This window comes from Hyperolius riggenbachi, chromosome 1 (assembly GCF_040937935.1).
Source record: "Hyperolius riggenbachi isolate aHypRig1 chromosome 1, aHypRig1.pri, whole genome shotgun sequence".
NCBI lineage: Eukaryota > Metazoa > Chordata > Amphibia > Anura > Hyperoliidae > Hyperolius > Hyperolius riggenbachi.
Genome location: NC_090646.1, coordinates 345184252 through 345205157, shown reverse-complemented (window position 1 = coordinate 345205157; position 20906 = coordinate 345184252). Strand labels below are relative to the sequence as shown.

At 41.4% G+C, this 20906-nt stretch overlaps 1 protein-coding gene across 2 annotated transcripts in view; it reads right to left on the bottom strand.

The window, feature by feature from the left end:
- The window catches only part of PLPPR3 (phospholipid phosphatase related 3), a 38204-nt gene extending 21655 nt beyond the window's left edge, over positions 1–16549 (bottom strand). Inside the window, exons 1-2 of one of the 2 annotated variants that reach the window (XM_068271235.1) lie at positions 16504–16549; positions 786–911 (exon numbers count right to left, since the gene is read on the bottom strand). In XM_068271235.1, the coding sequence (XP_068127336.1) occupies positions 786–866 (81 nt within the window). In that variant the 5' untranslated portion in view covers positions 867–911; positions 16504–16549. The other variant, XM_068271234.1, reaches the window with a different exon arrangement.
- Between the last annotated feature and the right edge of the window lie 4357 nt (positions 16550–20906).

Sequence of the window (20906 nt, the reverse complement as noted above, 5' to 3'; positions counted from 1 at the left end):
TGCCACCGTAGTCACGCCCATTGGCGTGACGCGGTCCTAAAGCAGTTAACATGTGAGACCGGAGTTTGAATCCTGGCTAGGTCAAGTACCTATTCAGTAAGGTGTTCAAGGCAAGACTCCCTAACACTGCAGGGTGGCCTCTTGAGCGCGTCCCAGTGGCTGCAGCTCTTGGGCGCTTTGAGTCCGACAGGACAAAAGCGCTATACAAATGTTCGGATTATTATATAAATATAATACAGCTTTATATTGCACAATCCATTTTATCCACAAGTTTAAAGAGTACTGAGAGGAATATAGGGGCAGTCATCCTTTGAATGCCAGTTACCTGACTGTCATGCTGATCTTTTGTGGCTGTATGACTCACACATATGGAATAAGCATACTGCTGGTTTAGATACAGTCACAACACATCTGATACTCTTTCTGGCTGATTGATTCAAACAGTATAAAGGGCAGATGTTTGGCACAGCAGCTTTGCAAGTTGCATTTTTCAGAAGAGAGTCAACACTAGCCCCCTCCATACTTCTCTTACTTCAGGTTTTCTGTAAAGGTAGCTAACTTCTTCTTGTTTTGTCTCAGCGGCAACACTGATAAGAGGCAGCAGTCTGTTCTCTGGACATCAACATATCAAGAAGGTTTATTACTGAAAGTTAATTTCATTATTAGGTGAGATGTAACACATATAGGTAGAAGTGTCCTGTTTTCCTCAATCCCAAATACATGAACTGCCATTGCCTAAAATGGTGTGTGATAGTGCCCTAATTTTTGCAGACGCTAGTTCTCACCTCTACAAAGTAAAAGCATGGTAAGAGGGTCATGCTGTCCTTCGGAGGGCGAGATTTGGTCTTCTCTTTAGGGGATATCATGGCACCCACTGGGTGACTGTTGAGATGTGAGGGCCCGTAGGACACCTGTGAGCATAAAATACAAATACAAGTGTTAAAACATATCTAAAGTAACACATCATAAACAGGGACGGCCCGCTCATGAGGCGGGGTGAAACATTTGCCTCAGCCGGCACATCTGGGGGGACGGCACCCACCTGTCCGTGGGTGGGGGGCCTCCCACCGAGCTGGAGGAGTAGCGGGCAGAAAGGGGGTATTGGCCCTAGCGGTGGGGAGGGGGGTCGGACCCCCCCTCCCTCGCCTGGGTCCCCGGATCTGCGCTCCCCTCCAGCTGTAAATAGTTAAGTACCAGTGTATAGATTAAGAGGCAACAGGCGGGGATCACTCACTCTTCCGCGTTCCATCGAGCGCTCCACTGACGTCACTTCCTGCAACGCCGCCCACTGTATTGTAAGTGGACGGCGTTGCAGGAAGTGATGTCGGTGGAGCGCACTTTGGAACACGGAAAAGGTGAGTGATCCCTGCCTGCCTGTTGCCTTAATCTATACGCTGGTACTTAACTATTTACAGCTGGAGGGGAGCGCAGATCGAGGGACCCAGGCGAGGGAGGGGGGGTCCGACCCCCTTCCCCACCGCTAGGCCCAATATCCCCTTCCTGCCCGCTACCCCTCCAGCGGCGATTTTTTTAAATTTTGCCTCAGCAAAAAAAAAATTCTAGGGCTGGCCCTGATCATAAATAGCCACTGTTGACAATTCCTATACACATTGTTATCACAGTGATGATTTCCAGTCAGACATGACTGTTTACCTTTTCTAATCCACTTGCCACTAGAGACAGCAAACTTCTATTGTAGGCGTTATAAGCTTCCTTCTCAGTGCAATTTCAGAATGGAGATCTGCATTATCACACATCTTTAAGGGGATTTGCCATATAGCTTGACACTTCTGTTATTTCTTCTGACTAATGAACAGAAGTCATGAAAAAGCAAAGTGATTTTGTGATAAGCTGAAGAAAGCAAAACAAAAAAATATTCTTTTTTGTCAAAGTACATCATTATTTTTTTTAAAACAACAGAATGTACTTATCTCATCATGTTCATTCAAAATTCAAATTACCAGTCATTTGACAGGCAGCCTATTGGTCCCAATCAAAGTGCAGGAATCACGTCCTAAACAGCTACAGGACGCGACAGGGCTCAGAGCGGGAGTAAAGGAGCAGCCACTAAATACAAGGGAGTGCGCATAAATTAACAGCACATGCTACACAGCTCGTAGCATGCGCTGAGGATTTTAACTCTCACTGCTCAAACTAGCAGCACAGCTTAGTGAATCAAGCCCTAAGTCACTTCTCCAGGAAAGCTCTTACTCATCCCTGATCCTTTTTTTTCCATTTGCAAGTGTTGATGCCTTGGTGCCACTGTGACAGTAGAGAAGGTCTTCCAAATATTTTTTTAAAGACCCACGCTTCCCGCCTCCTAAATGTAAACAGCTCTATGAGAAGGTGAGGGTAGACTCTTGCTGAAGATCCACACAGATGCTGGATGAATATAGGGATTCAGAGAAAAGAAGATGTTTATTTGCGCTTTCCTCTTCATAAGTTTAGTTTTTGTTCTGCATGAAGATTGAGTTGAAAGGGTACCAAGCTGACATCTGACATCCTATACAATAAACCCTCTGTGTCCCTGCATCCTCTCCTGTCCCTGTATCCATGCCTTTGCGCCACTGCGCATGTGTGGCCGTTGGGACAGGTGGAGGATGGGGCCAGGGCGGCATGTGCGCGACGGCAGTGCGTACCGACATGCGGCGGCGGTGACAGGGGCGGGAGGGTTTGTGAGGGAGGCCTAGAGCCCGTTATTGTAACGAGCCTAGGCCTACTAGTGATGAGATAAACATACCTTATGAACACATAGTACTGTGCAGCTAATTACTCCTGCAGCAAGGTTGGACATTCTGGACAGTTTCCCAGCAACTATACTCCTAAAAGTACAAAGAGTACCTTTGCTAAGGCTGCAAAGAACAGCAATTTAAAGGATATCCGAAGTGACATGTGACATGAGGTGAACATAGGTACATATAGTGCTAGTCCTACTAATACGTTGTCTGAAGTGCCCTTCTGTTTTCCAGTACAGCAAGTGTTAAAAAAACTAGTTCTGTTATCTATGCAAATGAGGCAGTGAAACAGAAATTCAAATTTAACCAGATGTCCTGAAAAGTATAAATAAGCTAACACACTCTTATCTGGCTGTGGAAACAATGCTGATAAGGTTTTAGTGCTGGAAAGTTCAAAGGTTTGCTACTTCTGTTGGTTTTGCAGCAGAATTTATATGAGACTGTCACGACTGCTGTTTAGAATTAAGTATTAAAATGTAGATCTTAAACTGAAAATAAAAATATGAGACTCTGTTCTATGTTACTAATTTTCTATTTATCATCAGTACTATTACATACAGTTAATTATCTCGTAATTTTATTTTCAGTTCAGATTTGCTTTAAGAACAAACAAGGGGCTTCTTTCTCATTGAAGAACAATAGGAACAATCATGCATATCGTTCCCTATATGTTTCTGCTGGTTGTCTCCTTAAAGAGGAATGCCAGTGAAAATAATGTAATAAAAAGTGCTTCATTCTTACAATAATTATGTATAAATGACTTAGCCAGTGTTTGCCCATTGTAAAATCTTTTAAATCCCTGATTTACATTCTGACATTTATCACATGGTGACATTTTTACTGCTGGCAGGTGATGTAGCTCCTGCTTGCTGTTTTGGCAGTTGGAAACAGCTGTAAACAGCTATTTCCCATAATGCAACAAGGTTCACAGACAGGAAACTGCCAGGAGTACCATGGTCCTCAGAGTTTCTTGTGGGAGGGGTTTCACCACAATATCAGCCATACAGAGCCCCCTGATGATCCGTTTGTGAAAAGGAATAGATTTCTCATGTAAAAGGGGGTATCAGCTACTGATTGGGATAAAGTTTAATTCTTGGTCACGGTTTCTATTTAAGTCCTTCTATCAAAGTGTTATACAAACTCATTGAGTTCTGTACCTGGTGGTGACCTCTAGCCTTTGGAGGGATTTCTCCTTCATTTGCACCTTTTGGTCTCTCTCTTTTTGTGGCCTCATTTCCCATTGTCCTTTCTATTACTCAGAAATCTGCCTTTTGTGAAATGAAATTATAATAAGTATATTACATTTATATACGGATTATTAATTGAGCATTTTTCTTAATATTTCCATAATCAGATATTAAATATTCTTATTATAAAGACTGGAGGGGATCCTGTAGTCTCTCCTCCACCCCCTCTTTTTTCCTCATTTCCCCTCCACTGGGAGATTTATGGTCACTTAAGCTGTGTACTTGAGCTAAAAAGTTTAGATTTTTGAAGTTGAGTTTTTATCACACCCATTATTAATGAGGTTCTCAAGATAGAAAACTGCATCCCTGGGGTGTACTTATTAATACTTCTTATAACCACTTCCCAAGGCTTTTGATAGTCCCGACTCCCGACCACTGGAGGAAAGCACTAAAGTGCAGATTAAGAAGTGTTGATCATTTGTACACACATGTGCACAATGTCACAAGTATGTGTATGACTGAAATTCTCCAGCATGTCCGACTGCTAAACAGCCAAGTGAAAAATCAAGTTATCACTTGTTTCCAATTGGTAAACAGCTGAATTTATATCTGATTCTTAAACAATTTGATTGGATCATTGATTAGATTGGAAGTGAATAAAGGGCCTGTGTATATTTGGTCTGAGGTACAGCTCTTTTTTCGCATTTCTCTAGGCATCCTTAAAGAGACTCCGTAACAAAAATTGCATCCTGTTTTTTATCATCCTACAAGTTCCAAAAGCTATTCTAATGTGTTCTGGCTTACTGCAGCACGTTCTACTATAACCATCTCTGTAATAAATCAACTTATCTCTCTCTTGTCAGACTTGTCAGCCTGTGTCTGAAAGGCTGTCAAGTTCTTCAGTGTTGTGGTTCTGTGATGCATCTCCCCCCTCTATGCACACTGCCTGTGTATTATTTAGATAAGGGCAGCTTCTCTCTTCTCTCTTATCTTTTACAAGCTGGATAAATCCTCCTCTGAGCTGGCTGGGCTTTCACATACTGAGGAATTACATACAGGCACAGCTGTCTGCACTCTGCAGGAAGAAACAGCCTGAAACTTCAGTGCATGAGAGCAGACGGGGAAAGAAACACACAAATGATCTCTTGAGATTCAAAAGGAAGGCTGTATACAGCCTGCTTGTGTATGGATGTATTTTCTATGTGTGGACATACTGTACATCAACCTACTTCCTGTTTTGGTGGCCATTTTGTTTGCTTATAAACAAACTTTTTAAAACTGTTTTTAACCACTTTTAATGCGGCGAGGAGCGGCGAAATTGTGACAGAGGGTAATAGGAGATGTCCCCTAACACACTGGTATGTTTACTTTTGTGCGATTTTAACAATACAGATTCTCTTTAAACTGGAAAATGGGGGAAGAGAATGTGAAATAATTGGTCTGCCTCGAATTTAGCTCTGTAGACCAACTTCAGATGACGTGTTTAATTTTAGTTTTTAAGTGAATGGAAATAATGATAACATCAATTAGGATTGCTGCTTTCAGTGTGTTAGGATCCATGTATGGCCTTCTCTTGCCTGCTGGTGGCAGTATTTGCATGGACTGCCCAGGCCTTTCATTGCCACCTGCATAGGTCTCTGTGGACTTTGAGCAGTCCTGAATTATTGCAATCCACCAGCAAGTGGCTGTTCTCTTACAAGGGCATACAGTTGCTATTATGGCCTGTGGGTGGTTCAGGAGCACTTGTTGCAGAAGCACACCACCAGCTGCTTACTGTCACTAATTACCTGGACTATTTAAAGTAGTCTGAAAATCTGACGTAACATTCAATAAAAATGTGTTTTCCTACTTTTTATTACCCATGCAGTTACCATATTTGCTTTTGGGCACAATAAATATTATCCATTTACAAATTACAAGTTCCCAAAGTACAGTTTATCTGCTTTGAAAGCTGCCATTGCATTTTATTCAAGCTGCTTTTTATTATATATTAAAATCTTTCAGTGAGCTATTCTGAACTGTGTGCATGCTTGAAGCACAGAGAGCTGGTTTTCAGTTGAAACAAACAATGTAACAACATCAGAATGTAAACAAAGATGATGTTATCTCCACTCTGGACAAGGATCCTTAAGCTGAAGGGGCTTCTCACTGCAGTGCAAAGTGGTGTGTTTAACTGTTTGAATGCTGTTATGCTACAATTTGTTTTTGTGATAGTAGCTTTCAAGCTGTAAGTAATCTTTAGAGCAAAGAAGAAATGCTGAGTTTCAGACCACTTTAAGAACTGCCTTCTGCTCCAGCCAGTTGCCATAACTTTGTGCTCCCTGGCATGAGTCTCAGGACAAAGTGGTACCTACTTTCCTGTCCTGAACCTTGTGTTTGTCTCCCTGTTGCCAAACTCTGTTCATTCCGTCTGAGACCTTGCTTTGTCTAATCCTTGGTACCGTACTTCATCTGATTACTTGCTACTGACAGACCCTGCTCTCCTGTTGATTCTGATATGGCCTGATTCTTTGCACTACCTATGATTGTATATATTTATGTTGTCTATGTTTGTATATATCCTCTGTATATATTAAGGTGTACTTAGCTATTAGATTAGTAAGGGTGATCTATATATATTGTGTCACTGCATTCCCGAGTTATCTGTATTTATAGTGTGGTTTTATTTTATTTGCATTCACATTTGTATGCATGTTTACATTATATTGCTTTGCGATAAAACCTTATGTTGCACCTTATTTCCTGGTCTTAGTGTCTGTATTGCTGCAAACTGTGGTCAAACCACTTTTCTCTGTTCAGGTTTGTGACATAGTGACTCCATAAAGGAGAAATGTACGCACTTCCTCCCTACAAAAATCTGGAGATATCAGTAAAAACATAAAACCTCACCTATGTGACAACAGTGAGATCTCACCAGAAACCAGAACATCCTAGAGGTATGGGGATGAGTGTGAAACTTTCCACGTTGATCAGCTTCAAAAGAATTTGATAAGCACTTATCTTATTTCTTAAAAAAACCATTCTATAAACTTTCCATCCTTGAAACCAAGACACAAATCCTTTATCTCCACAGCCACCATAAAACAGTAGGCCTAACTTGAACCTCCAGATAGTGACCTATAGCTGAACTGACATTACAGCTGCGGAATATAGAAGTCAGATAAGTACTGTATATTCTGGCATATAAGACTACTTTTTAACCCTTGAAAATCTTCTAAAAAGTCAGGGGTCATCTTATACGCCAGGTGTCATTCCCTATCCTGTTACCAACTCTCAGATCTCGCTGCTGAGGACTGTAGTGAAGCGGAGCAGGCGTGCATGTGCGAGATCTGAGAGGCAGAGATGGAGGTAAATAGGATTCAAGAGCAGGCCAGACGGGTGAAAGAGGCGTGTTTTATGGGCACAGCGCAATCTATTCTTCCATACCTCTCTGATAAATTGGGAGACAAGGAGAGCTGACCAATCCACTTAGGGAGAGGGAGAGTTGACCAATCCAACCAGTCACCTGTATACTGTAATATACTGAGTACCACATACAGTACAGCACCAGTATTTGGTGTGCGTTGGAAGAGGGGTAGTCTTATATGGCGAGTATATCCCAAACTATATATTTTAACTGGAAAAGTTGGGGGGTTGTCTTATACGCCCAGTCGTCTTATACACCGGAATGAACGGTACCAAATATGGACCAGTCAATCAATTATAAGCTTCAAAAGCTTAAAAGGCATCTTAGTGTGTAATTTGGAACTGGAACTTTCACCCATGGCAAATGTAGACAAAACCAATTCATAGTTTCATACTGATCACTAATAGGCCTCTTGCACACTGCAAGCGATTCCGATTCCGATTCCGATTCCGCTTTTTAGTCGGTTTTTACATCTGATTCCGATTCAGATTTGCAGTTTGCTCCCTGCACACTGCAAATCGGAATCTGAATCGGATGTAAAAACTGATTAAAAAGCGGAATCTGAATCGGAATCACTTGCAGTGTGCAAGAGGCCTTATGCTGGTTTTGTAAACCACTGTGCCATGGGATGAGGACAATAACATTATGGGTGTGTTCGCATAGCATCATAAACCACATTAGCACACCCCAGTCCAACCTACACCTTACTGTGATTGGGCATAAAAACTCTCTACCATCTTGCTTACAGGGCCATAAAAGACACTGAAAGGCAGGTCAAAGTGGCTCTTTGTTTACTAACATACAGTACTTGCAAATACGACAAGTTATTGAGGGTCACTTCTGAGGGGTCTGTGAATCTGGAAACTTCTGACAAGACATAACTTAAAGTTATCCAGATTGATTGTGCCAAGACCAAGTATATTTCCACTTGAATTCCTTTTATCTTATACTGTTGCCTAAGTTTCCTCTTTAAGTTTTTTTTTTTTCTGTAAAAATGTATAATTTAATTTTTCAGTAACATGATGTTTAAAAATGTTACTCTAAAAAAAATCACAAAATATAATTGATTCATTCAAACCAGAAAATACAGATTGATGTATATTTCATTGGTGTGTATTGAGGTGTTGTACCACAATTGTTAAGCAATTGATTCCAAATGATTTGGGAATGGGAAGGTGAATGTACCAAGAAGCTTTTTCAATGCACTTTCACACAATACATTGGTGGGGACCATCACAACTGGAAATAGCTGATTTTCCCTCATCCTGCATTTTGACTGTGAATAATAGAAAAGCACAGATGAATTCAGGGTAACAATTGTGGTGTGAATGGACTTTGATATAAAATGACATTGAAGTAGATAGTATACAGCTAGAAATACAGCTGGAATATGTACAGGGTGGCTGCAGCCCAAGGGGGCACCTGGACATGAAATAGGGGTTGCTATATATCAAAGAAAAGGCCGCAATTGGGGAGCTGTGCATGAAAGAGAGGGTCTGCAGTACAGGGATGATACACATGGAAAAAGGGGCTGCACATGGAATAGTAGGAGCGCTGCTGCACTTGCAAGTGGCAAAAAAGTATAAATCCGGTCTTGAATAAGTATGTGCAAACAGCTCTTGGTAAAAACAAAAAATTCTTGCAGAATGCTTTTCCTCCCAAGAGATTCGTAATTAAATAAGTAAAGAAGTACCGTATTTTTCGGAATATAAGACGCTCCGGCATATAAGACGCACCTAGGTTTAGGGGGCAAAAATCAAAGAAAAAAAAAACTAATCCTAGGTGCGTCTATGGTGCAGGGGGCGTCTTATGGACCCTTTCTCCCTAAACTACACTGCCCATCTACACCACACTGGCCTAAGCTACACTGCCCATCTATACCACACCACACTTCACTTCACTTACCCCTGCTGCCCCCACTACACTACACTTCACTAACTAACCCCTGCTGCTGAAACCACCTACTACACTACACTACACTACACTAACCAACCCCTTCTGCCACCACCAAATACACTACACTAGCTAAACCCTGATGAAACATCTCACCTGATCCTGTCGCCATGATCCTCTCCTCCCCCATCTGGCTTTCTTCATCAGAGGGCGCCCGTCATTCAGGATCTTCAGGGTCCAAGCTGCGGCACTCCTCTTCAGCTGCAGTCTCCTCTCTTCATCCCAGGACGTCTTGTCATGTATTGTGAACGTCTTCAGAGCCCCAGCTGCCCGCGGTCCTCTTCAACGCAGTCTTAGCATAGACTGCAGCCTTGCGATATACATGTGCTGCCGCCGCCATCTTTCCTAGTTACGGCGTCCTCACCCGACGTCCTCCCTAGTTACAGCGTCCTTCCCCGACGTCCTCGATAGTTACAGCGTCCTTCCCCGACGTCCTCCCTAGTTACAGTGCCCTCTGCTGGTTGATCTGCGACGCACATGTGCGCGTGACGTCAGAGGCACTGTAACTAGGAAGGACGTCAGGGGAGGACGCTGTAACTAGGGAGGACGTCGGGGAGGACGCTGTAACTAGGGAGGACATCGGGGGAGGACGCCGTAACTAGGAAGGATGGCGGCGGCAGCACATGTATATCGAAAGGCTGCAGTCTATACGAAGACTGCAGTGAAGAGGCGCGCGGGCAGCTGGGGCTCTGAAGATGTTCACAATGAATGACAAGACGTCCTGGGATGAAGAGCGCCAGACGAAGAGGAGAGGATCGCGGCAACAGGAGCCGGTAAGTATATTCCAGAGCCACATTTACCGCATCTTTGGAATATAAGACGCACCCACTTTTCCCCCTCATTTTTGGGGAAGAAAAAGTGCGTCTTATATTCCGAAAAATACGGTAAGCAGTTTTTTTGATTAACACATGTTTGAATCTTTATAGCTAGACAAGATTTTTTGCTTCAGCTTTTTAGTTTTCTCTGTCTTCCACCTGTATACTGAACAACTGTTTACTGACAGGCAGCTGACATAGGAAGCCACATTGCTGAAACAAACTACTGTAAGTTATGTCAGCGTAGCCTACCATGTTGACACCAGACTCCTCCTCTGTGACAGGAACCGCAGTCAGAACTACCCTTCCCATTCTCCTCAATCAAACGGGACCAGAGGGGCAGCTTGCCCACACTTCCACCTGCATTCTGATTGGGATGGTTGGCACAACCAAAGGAAGAGAGAGGGTAAGGCTTAGGAGATAAAGTTACATGACACCATATTGTCGGGTCGGGCAGATAGCAAGGCATGTGTGGCAAAATCTTTGAGGATGGATGGAGCCTAGTACAATTTTCCTAGAAAATAGAAATCAGGGAAGCTGCAGTTTTCATATTGATGGACGGAGGCACAGAGGATGGATAAGAGTGCCACTACCAGGCTGCCTGGATCAGGTGTTTGTTGGGGGACACACAGACAGTGTAGCTGCATTATGGAGGGCCACATGCTGCAAGAGACCGGAAGTGTGCTCAAACATAATGCTTATGGCATAACAAAATGATTCTAATGGCAGGTAAAGCACACCTGAATGGAAATAAAAAAAATGGATTTTAGCGTATGTGGGATTTCTTCCAGCCCTGGGTAAGCCGGCAGGTCACTCGGCATCCTCTGAGACACATCTGATACAAATTCCAGTGACTGGCGCTCCAGTCATGCTGACTTGTCCGCGCACATTTCAAGACCCTGCTCCAGCCACCAGTAGCACCTGTGCATGTGCAGTTCTCATAATAATGGAATGAATGAAGGGGGGCTCAGAGGACACCCAAAGGCCTGCTGGACTACGGGGGGCTGGAAGAAGCCCCAGGTAAGTAAGATTTAGTTTCAGTTCACGTATGCTTTAAAGTAACACTGAAGCAAACAAAAAATAAAAAAGTCAAATACTTACCTATGGAGACGTAAGGCTCTTAATCTCATAGAGCGTTCCCTGTCCTCTCTCAGTGGCCTCATTCTAGCGCTGTCCTCCATTCAAATTTGCCACCTCCAGGAGCTCTTGGAAGCACTCGCGTCCCCAAGCATTTCCAAAGACGGACATCTCCAAACTGCAAGTGTCCAATTGCACATTCTCAGTACGGAGCCGTCTTCTTCGGAAAGTACTCATGGACATAATGGCTTCCAAAGCCTTTTGTGAATCCCCGAAAACGTATTCAACCAGTTGGGTGACAGCACTGGAATGAGGGAACAGAGAGAGGACTGGGAAGGCTGTATGAGATACAGAGCCTTCCCTCTCCATAGGTGAATATCTGACTTTTTTTTTCTGTTCGATTCAATATCACTTTAAATCACAAACCAAAAATGTATTTTGCTTTCCAATACATTTTAAAACCCTAAATATATTTGAAATCCTCGCCCTTCCCCATTGGAAAAAGCACCAGGTTTTTTTTTCTGAAGGCTATGATATCTTCTCACAGTCCAGTCTGGCTGTTGTAATCATTCTAAAGAGCTGCTGATTAGACTGTGAAAAGATATCCCAGCTTTCAAAAACACACTTTTTCCAACATGATGGGGACAGGGATTTTGGATATATTTAGGGTTTTTCATCGACTGGGTGAGTAAATTACATTTTTGGTTTGTGAAGTATTGCTATTACAAATCAATAATTGGCAAACCAAAATGTTGCCACAGGCTAAATTGGCAGATAGGTGCAATTTATAAATAATAAATTATTAAATAAATAATAATAATAATTGAATAACATTATTATATAATACTATTAATATATTATTATTGTTTGCTGTTATTATATATTAATATAATACTATTTAAATTAATGATTACCATTTACTTTTGTTATGGTTACATCCACTTTTTGTCACATGACAGGGGTCCACAGTTGGTATTTTGCAGAGGCCCAATACTGGCTCTGCCTGCCACTGTTTACTAACAATACTAATACTCTCACCAGGTGAAGGCTGCCAATAACAGAATACTCCAGTTTACAAGAATCTTGGTAAGTAAGGCCAATAGTATGCCAGTGTAGCAGTGTTTATACAGTGTACCTCCCCTATCGAGCACTAGGAGATTGGGGAAGCTGAAAGTGACCTGCATTCATTTAGCCACTTCAGCCTACAGTGTTGTTCACCTTATGCATCCGAGCAACTTTCACCTCCGATTCATTCGCCAATAACTCACTACTTATTACAATAAAATTATCTATATCTTGTTTTTTCTGCCACCATTTATGCTTTCTTTGGGTGGTACATTTTGCTAAGAATTATTTTATTCCATTTTAACAGGAAGATTAAGAAAAAATTGGAAAAAAAATCATTATTTCTCAGTTTTTGGCCATTATAGTTTGAAATTAATACATGCTACCGTAATTAAAACCTATGTATTTTTTTTGCCCATTTGTCCCGGTTATTACACCGTTTAACCTATGTTCCTATCACAATTTATGGCACCAATATTTTATTTGAAAATAAAGCTGCATTTATTCAATTTGCATTCATCACTATTTGCAAGCTTATAATAAAAACAATATATTATTATACTCTCTTGACATGCATATTCAAAAAGTTCAGACCCTTAGGTAACTATTTATGTTTTGTTTTTTTTTATTGTATTTTTTTTTAATTAATAATTTTATTTGGGTAATTTTTGGTGTGGGGGGTAAACAGCTAATTTTAAATGTAATTCAATGTATTTATGTATTAAAAAATGTATGTGGGTGTAGTTTTACTATTTGGCCACAAGATGGCCACAGTCAAAAAGTCCTGGAAGCAAACAATCTCGCTTCCAGGAACTACAAGGAGGATGGGAAACTTTTTTTTCTGCTGTCGGCTGTCGGTTTTTCTGCGGGGGACTTAGATCAATGAATGGGATTTATATTCCCATTCATTGATCTCGGAGATAACGGCAGGCAGCGGGAGTGCGTGCAATCGACCGCACCGCGCAGTGACAGCAGCACAGCCTATCTGGACGGATATATTCCTCCAGATAAGCTTAAGTGGTTAGACAAGCCTATTGCCACTTTCCCAATTTTGCATTTCTGTTGCTTACAATCACTATATCAGAACCTCACCAAAATCTCAGCAAATGTCAAACTGGGAGTTATTTGAGTTCTCTCCAGCTCTCCTATCCTTCCCTTTTTCGGGCACCTCTGTGTAAAAAGAAATGTTCAGATAACATGAACATCTGCAATTAAAGCATATCCCTTGTGAAAATAAAAAAAAACATAGGTACACTAATGAAGTAAAGTTATAATGGCAGAGCCCCGTTTGAGCTGGGTTCTTGCATGTAGCTCCACCCCCTTGCAGAAAAAAAGAATTGGGCTTTTCTCTACCTCCAATGTTGGAAATTTCAAAAACACCAAGGCATTTTTTCTGCAAAGGGGAGAGCTATCTACCGACACCGGGCTCAAACAAGGCATTGGTGAGCCCTATTACTAACATGATGATCCGGGGCAACAGAGCCTACTTTGCCCTTTCAATTATCGTTCACTCACAGGATATCCAAAGGAACAACAAAATCCAGGTATACAAGACCATAATCAGGCCTATAGTTACCTATGGGTGTGAAACATGGATCCTCATTAAAAAATTAGCAAGTAAAATGAATGCTTTTGAAAGGAAGATATTACGCAAAGTTAATGGCCCCACCTATGAGAGTGAGATATGGAGAATAAAATACAACCATGAGCTCTACCAGCTATATAAAGACCTCCCACTATCAGGTTACATCAGGATTTAATGGTTGAGATGGGCAGGGCATGTGGTTAGAATGGATGAACATAGGATCCCAAAAATAATCTTTACAAGGAACATAGATGGAAGAAAAACAATTGGAAGACCTAGAAAGAGATGGGCGGATTAAGTTGACAAAGATGCCAAATAACTATTAAAGATATGCAAATGGAAACAGGCAGCAATGGATTGGGATGGATGGAGCAGGAAACTGAAGGAGGCCAAGTCTCAAATTGGGCTGTAGTGTCATAGGAGGAGGAGGTGTTGGGGCATTAGAACTTTACTGCATTAGTGTACCTATTAGTATTTTATTTTTACCGTAGGTGCGCTTTCAGGAGAAAGAATACAGATCAAGCAAGGGGAGAGAGGATACTCATGCAGAAATTTGTGTATCAAAACTTCAGGATATAAGGGGATATAATGAACACATTTAAAATAATATTAATAGGCTTTTACCCTGGCCACGTGGAAAGCAATACTATCCTATTTCTGTGGTCAGAGTCAGAGATACATTTTCACACTGAGACATTGCATTAGGTTGTATTATAACATATGCAGAATTTTACCGAAGACAAAATTTGCAGTGGCATGCAATGTAACAAAAACAACTGACCAATGTGCACCTTCACTGACAAACATTGTTTGCGTCGTGTGCTATTCTATCAACGCACTGCATGTTCTCTGCTGATGGGATGTGAACTGTTCATAGATTTTGAATTGTACCATGTTACAGTGTGCTGAACAGTGTCCATAACAACATGCCAAGGTGAAAAGGTAAGGCTTTAAAAATTATTACAGTCACTTCTATACGACACCTGATCTAACTGACTTTGGTTCAGTTTTAAGGTTCATGATGACCCTGACTGCTTACAGTCTATTGTGTCTGCCACAGTCATATAAGGACATGCAAATGCATAAAGGCCCCACTAGATCAGATGTCAGTTAGACTACCAGTATGTTTTTGGGTTGTGAAAAACCACACGATGACCAAGATGGCCTAAAGAAACATTGCATGGCCTTTGGATGAATAGCCCCATGCATAGTGTCTATGGTGGGACGATAGGCAAAAATCATCATCTTCTGGTCTTCTAGGCAATGGAATGGTAATATATATATATATATATATATATATATATATATGTATATATATATATATATATATCAAAGCTTGGAAGATGTCTAGATTATAGTACATCAGTATATCAGGCATCATTTGAGCCTCTAAGAAACAACCTAGATATCCACAGGGGCAGATTTATCAAGACCAGTGAAAGGAAAACTGGAGCAGAACTGATGCAAAAATTAAGCAGATGCCTAGATGAAGGACTCCAATTGGTCGCTCTGAGCAACTGCTCCACTTCTGCACTTGTTTTATACCAGATTTGGTCCAGTTCTTCTTGCACTGGTTCGTATAGCTTACCCACACGTGTAGCAACGTAAAACCATGTGAAAAGCTGCAAATAAATATTACACTCTATTACTATCAAATGCCCCATGTATTTCTTTTACAATATACTAAAATCACACAATAGTCAAGTTCAATGAAATGGTGCATACAATATATTATTTGAATAGTAGTTGTACAATAATAGATTTGATTAGGTTTACGTGCCTGATGAGAACCATTGGGGGTCCTGTTTGACTTCCTAAAAGATGTAATATCTCTCTAGGACAGATTTTCCCATAGCACAACACTAAAGGCATGGCAGCTGACCATCACTAAAGCACATGGCATCTCACAGTAATCCAAAGGTACATAAAAAATGAAATGATGAAATGAGAACAAAATCCTTGTGTGGTAGGTGTGTGCACACAGCAATGAATGAAAGTACCCTTAAATAAACATGTATCCACCAGTTGTATGTGCAGAGAGCCGAAATATCTACCAGGAAGTAAATCAATAGTATGTTCAGTAAATCACTATCCAGCCCTGAATTGCTTTAGTGCGGAAAATGACAACCAGCCGAGATGCATTTCCTCCAGATTAAAAAAAAATCTGCATGCTATTATGGTGAGAAAATCTATCTTAACAGATATATTTACCTGTTTAGGGGAGGGAAAAGCAGGGCAGAGAAGGAAGCATCAAACCATCTTTAAGGGGAGAGCAGGCAGGAACAAAGGCAGCGTGAGAAGCAGTGCAAGATGCTGGTACAGTAGTAAGGATGCAAGTGAATGAATAGAGACGGCAAGGGGGAGGGTCTGCTAATCTATATTCCGCTGTAACAAAAGAGCAATTCTGGAAACCCTGCAGGTCGGGATGGAGGACTTTGTCATACACCAGGCCACCTGCTTACAAACATTCTCCCTTTTGCAATGGGACAGATGTGTTAAAGGTTGTCCCAGTAAAAGGCAAACTCCAGTGTGACAGGTACAGGGAAGGTGCCAAGCTGGCAGGCAGTAGGGGAAGGAGGGGAGCAGTGCATGGGAGTGATGGAGGGGAGGCTGGCTGGGGAGCAGAGAAGGGACAGACAGAGGAGGAGACAGAGATGAAGAGGCAGAGTCTGCTGCTCACACAAAAGCCATCAGGGTGATGGTGGAGTGTGTGCTGTATGCACAATCCAGCGTGCCTGTCTGCCGCCTGAGAAAAGCACAATGCATCTAGTATTTAGTATTGCTGGGTGTGTCTGAGCTTTATCATTCACTGACAAGTTGGAAAGCGAAGCGTCAGAATTAGTAATTGCGGAGCTGAGCTTAGACACATGTGGGCGATGCGTGCTTCAATGCTGCTGGGATAGATAGCACAGCCCGCCCACTTTAGAGCACTGATTGGTTATATTTAGGTATTTTGTGTATATGCATACTTAGGCAATATCATAATTTATTTGCATCTGTACAAGCTATATGTGAGACTCATTTCTTTCAACCGGTGGAAGAAAATGTATTGCAGCAATCAGTCAGGTCCTCCTTCAATTTTATAATCTTCACAAGACATAGCATTTTTGTGATTGTTGCAGGATACATAGATCTGTCATTTTTTCCAGTTTAGCCCCATTAGTTGGTGAATTTGTAGGGGGAATCTATGCAATGTGCTGAGAGATATGCATATGCTGTAGAGATGCACTGTTTGCATAGCATAGTATTGCATAGCCGACCCCCTGCCTATCCATATATACTCTCCCTCTGTACACAAGTGACCGGTTGCTACCCGCGTTACCATGGAGAATTCTCCCAACTTCACAGGAACAAAAGAGAAATCGAAGGACGAAAGGATTTGTGTTTGTGTAGAGTGTGGAAGCTGTCAGAACTGAATAGCAGACGTTTATTATGTTGTTATTTAATGAGCAGTGCAAAGGGGTTAACAGGACGGCATATATATGCTACTAAACCTATGATGCTCAGGAAGATCTTCCAGCCTAGGCACTTTGTGCCAGTTACCTAGCAACGACAATATGTGGTGGCTGCCTCTTGAGTACCTGCCCTCCTACCCCCACACACCTCCCTGAGGCATCAGTGCATACAGAATGCTGACTTACAAAGACTGTGATTAGAATTCTCAGGGGTTCCTCAGGCTATGAAAATTATAAGAATTTAGGCATAAATAAGTAAAAGGCTTATTAACTGTACATTGCGTTATAAAATGTGCAGTGTGTAACCTGTCTGTGTGGTCAGTTGCAAATTGTAATCTGGTTAACAACTATGCAACATGGATAAGGAAAAAAGCTTAAACAATCAGATTTGATGTTGCTTTTGTCACAAGGACCTTTACAAAAAAGGGAGATGAAACAATAAAGATCTGCCACTTTTTCCAGGTGTAAAAGTACCCGCCAATGATACAATCTTGCTTGTACAATTTTAACAAATCTATGTACTGTAATAGAAGTGTAAATTGAGTGAATATACTTTGCATGGATACTTTGGTGATGGCAAGAAAACCCTCCAACCTGAAAGATTTGGAGCTCATTGCTAAAGATGAATGGGCAAAAATACCTGTGGAGACATGCAAAAAGCTGATCTGCAATTACAGGAAGCTTTTGATTGCTGTAATAGCCAATACAGGATTTTCTATTGATTATTGAGAAGGGTATGAATAATTTTGGACTGGACACTTTTTGCTTAACTTTAAATAAAAACTGAGAATTTTTTTTTCCACAATAATGCCTTTTGTACATCGTCTTATTATCTTTTGGGAGACACCTATGTCATTTCCCATCAAAAAATTACTTGCTGGTTGAATAAAAGTAACTCGCCAGGGGTATGAATAATTATGGGCAGCACTGTATGATGATAGGAAGGATACTAGGTGCTATGCTGGTTTTACTTTTACAATGTAAGCCATATTTTTTATTTTTGTGGTCATCTGAAATGTAGGTGACAAAGGTGGCATATTATGTACTGTATTTTTTGGACTATAAGACTCACTTTTTCTCTCCCAAAAGTAGGGGGAAAAGTGACAGCGTCTTATAGTGCAAATGCAGGGAGTTTCTAACTTGTGAATGCCTGCCAATATGAACCTTCAACCTGTCGCAATGTTGGGGACTCCCTGTACAATGTCCATGCAGAGGAGGACACAGGGGGACAAACGGAGGACACAGTGGGACACAAAGAGGCATAGAGGAGGACACAGGGAGACACAAGAGGTACAAGGGGGCATAAGGTAGAAGGGGGCATGAGGTAGAAGGGGGCATGAGGTACAAAGGGGGCATAATCCACAAGATGCCCTTTCACCATGGATGCACCAGTATATATATATATATATTTTATTTATTTATTTTTTTCCCTGGTTTTGTCCTCTAAACCTAGGTGCATCTGGTCAGGAGCGTCTTATAGTCCTGAAAATATGATACTTATATTGCTTGCAGTCATAGTCCTTGGGCTCAAAAAAGTTAATAGCCATACCAATATGCTGGAAATGTTTGTTGTGCATGGGGCTTCCTATTGCAGACCAATCAGAGTCCGTATGCTGACCTGTCTACCGCCAAAAGTTCCTACAATGGATACATTAGTGTCAGAACTAGGCCATAAAGGAACAGAAGATGGGTGGTTTGGTCTGATGAATCCTGTTTTCTTTGGCCTCAATCCATTCAAACATCTGTGGAAAGTGAGGGAAAAACAAGTCCCATCTATGGAGGCTCCACTTCACAAGTTAAAGAATCTGTTGTTAAGGTGCAAGATGGCACAGACAGGACTCTTACAGTACATAGGTCTTGTGAAGTCCATGTATCAATGTGTCAGCACAAGGGGCGCCTACACATTTGCAATAGGCAGGTGGTTTTAGTGGTTTGGCTGATCAGTGTATATCTCTGTTAAATATATGTCAGTTACCCACATAAATACACACAAAAATCACTATTATTTAGCTCTGAAACAGAGGTGTGGAGGGGTGTTAGAGTGTCCAGTCTGCTAGGCTCCCAAGTCATCCAACTAGCTGCGTGACATGAATATTGATTAGTTACTATTTCGGTTTCACTTATTATCTTTGGAAAATCCAACCCATGAATAGCAGTATAATGGAAATAATCTTTCTGGCAGGTAAATCTGCCAAAAAATTGTATGGTGTGGATCCAGCATTACACACATGGTGGTACGGCTGTCTGTTGTGGATCCTTACCAGAGTTTCATGTCTAAACACACTGTAAAATATGCATTAGGACACCTGAGCTGAACCCATAGAACCATAGAGATTTCCACTTACATCCTGTTTTCGGTGACCTTGTCACCTGAAAACAAGGGGAAATTTTGTAATTGTTTAACAGACGGCAAAAGAAATAAAATAAAAATAAGGAAAAAAATCACTCGGCTCCAGCCCTTTTCTGCGCTTCTAAAACTTTCAATTATAAAATGTGGTGGGCTAGATAGAATACCCACTACTGACCATCCTCTTGGTGGTCATTTTCTCCTGTTCCCTGTATTAAAGTGTACCCGAGGCGACATGTGACATGACATGTTTAGGAGTAGGAGGATAAATACAATTGTTTATCTCATCAAACAGCGCAGGGATGAAAAAATTGTCAAGAGCAGTTAGGTGACAATAGCATGTATGGGAGCTTTCCAATTAACCATGAAAGCTGACACCACAGGCTTCAATGCAAATGGCAAATTGTACTCAAATTTGCAAACAATCTTCTTTAAAGAGAATCTGTATTGTTAAAATCACACAAAAGTAAACATACCAGTGCGTTAGGGGACATCTCCTATTACCCTCTGTCACAATTTTGCCGCTCCTCGCCGCATTAAAAGTGGTTAAAAACAGTTTTAAAAAGTTTGTTTATAAACAAACAAAATGGCCACCAAAACAGGAAGTAGGTTGATGTACAGTATGTCCACACATAGAAAATACATCCATACACAAGCAGGCTGTATACAGCCTTCCTTTTGAATCTCAAGAGATCATTTGTGTGTTTCTTTCCCCGTCTGCTCTCATGCACTGAAGTTTCAGGCTGTTTCTTCCTGCAGAGTGCAGACAGCTGTGCCTGTATGTAATTCCTCAGTATGTGAAAGCCCAGCCAGCTCAGAGGAGGATTTATCCAGCTTGTAAAAGATAAGAGAGAAGAGAGAAGCTGCCCTTATCTAAATAATACACAGGCAGTGTGCATAGAGGGGGGAGATGCATCACAGAACCACAACACTGAAGAACTTGACAGCCTTTCAGACACAGGCTGACAAGTCTGACAAGAGAGAGATAAGTTGATTTATTACAGAGATGGTTATAGTAGAACGTGCTGCAGTAAGCCAGAACACATTAGAATAGCTTTTGGAACTTGTAGGATGATAAAAAACAGGATGCAATTTTTGTTACGGAGTCTCTTTAAGGATGCCTAGAGAAATGCGAAAAAAGAGCTGTACCTCAGACCAAATATACACAGGCCCTTTATTCACTTCCATACACAAGCAGGCTGTATACACCCTTTCTTTTGAATCTCAAGAGATCATTTGTGTGTTTCTTTCCCCCTGCAGCTATCTTCCACTGAAGTGTCA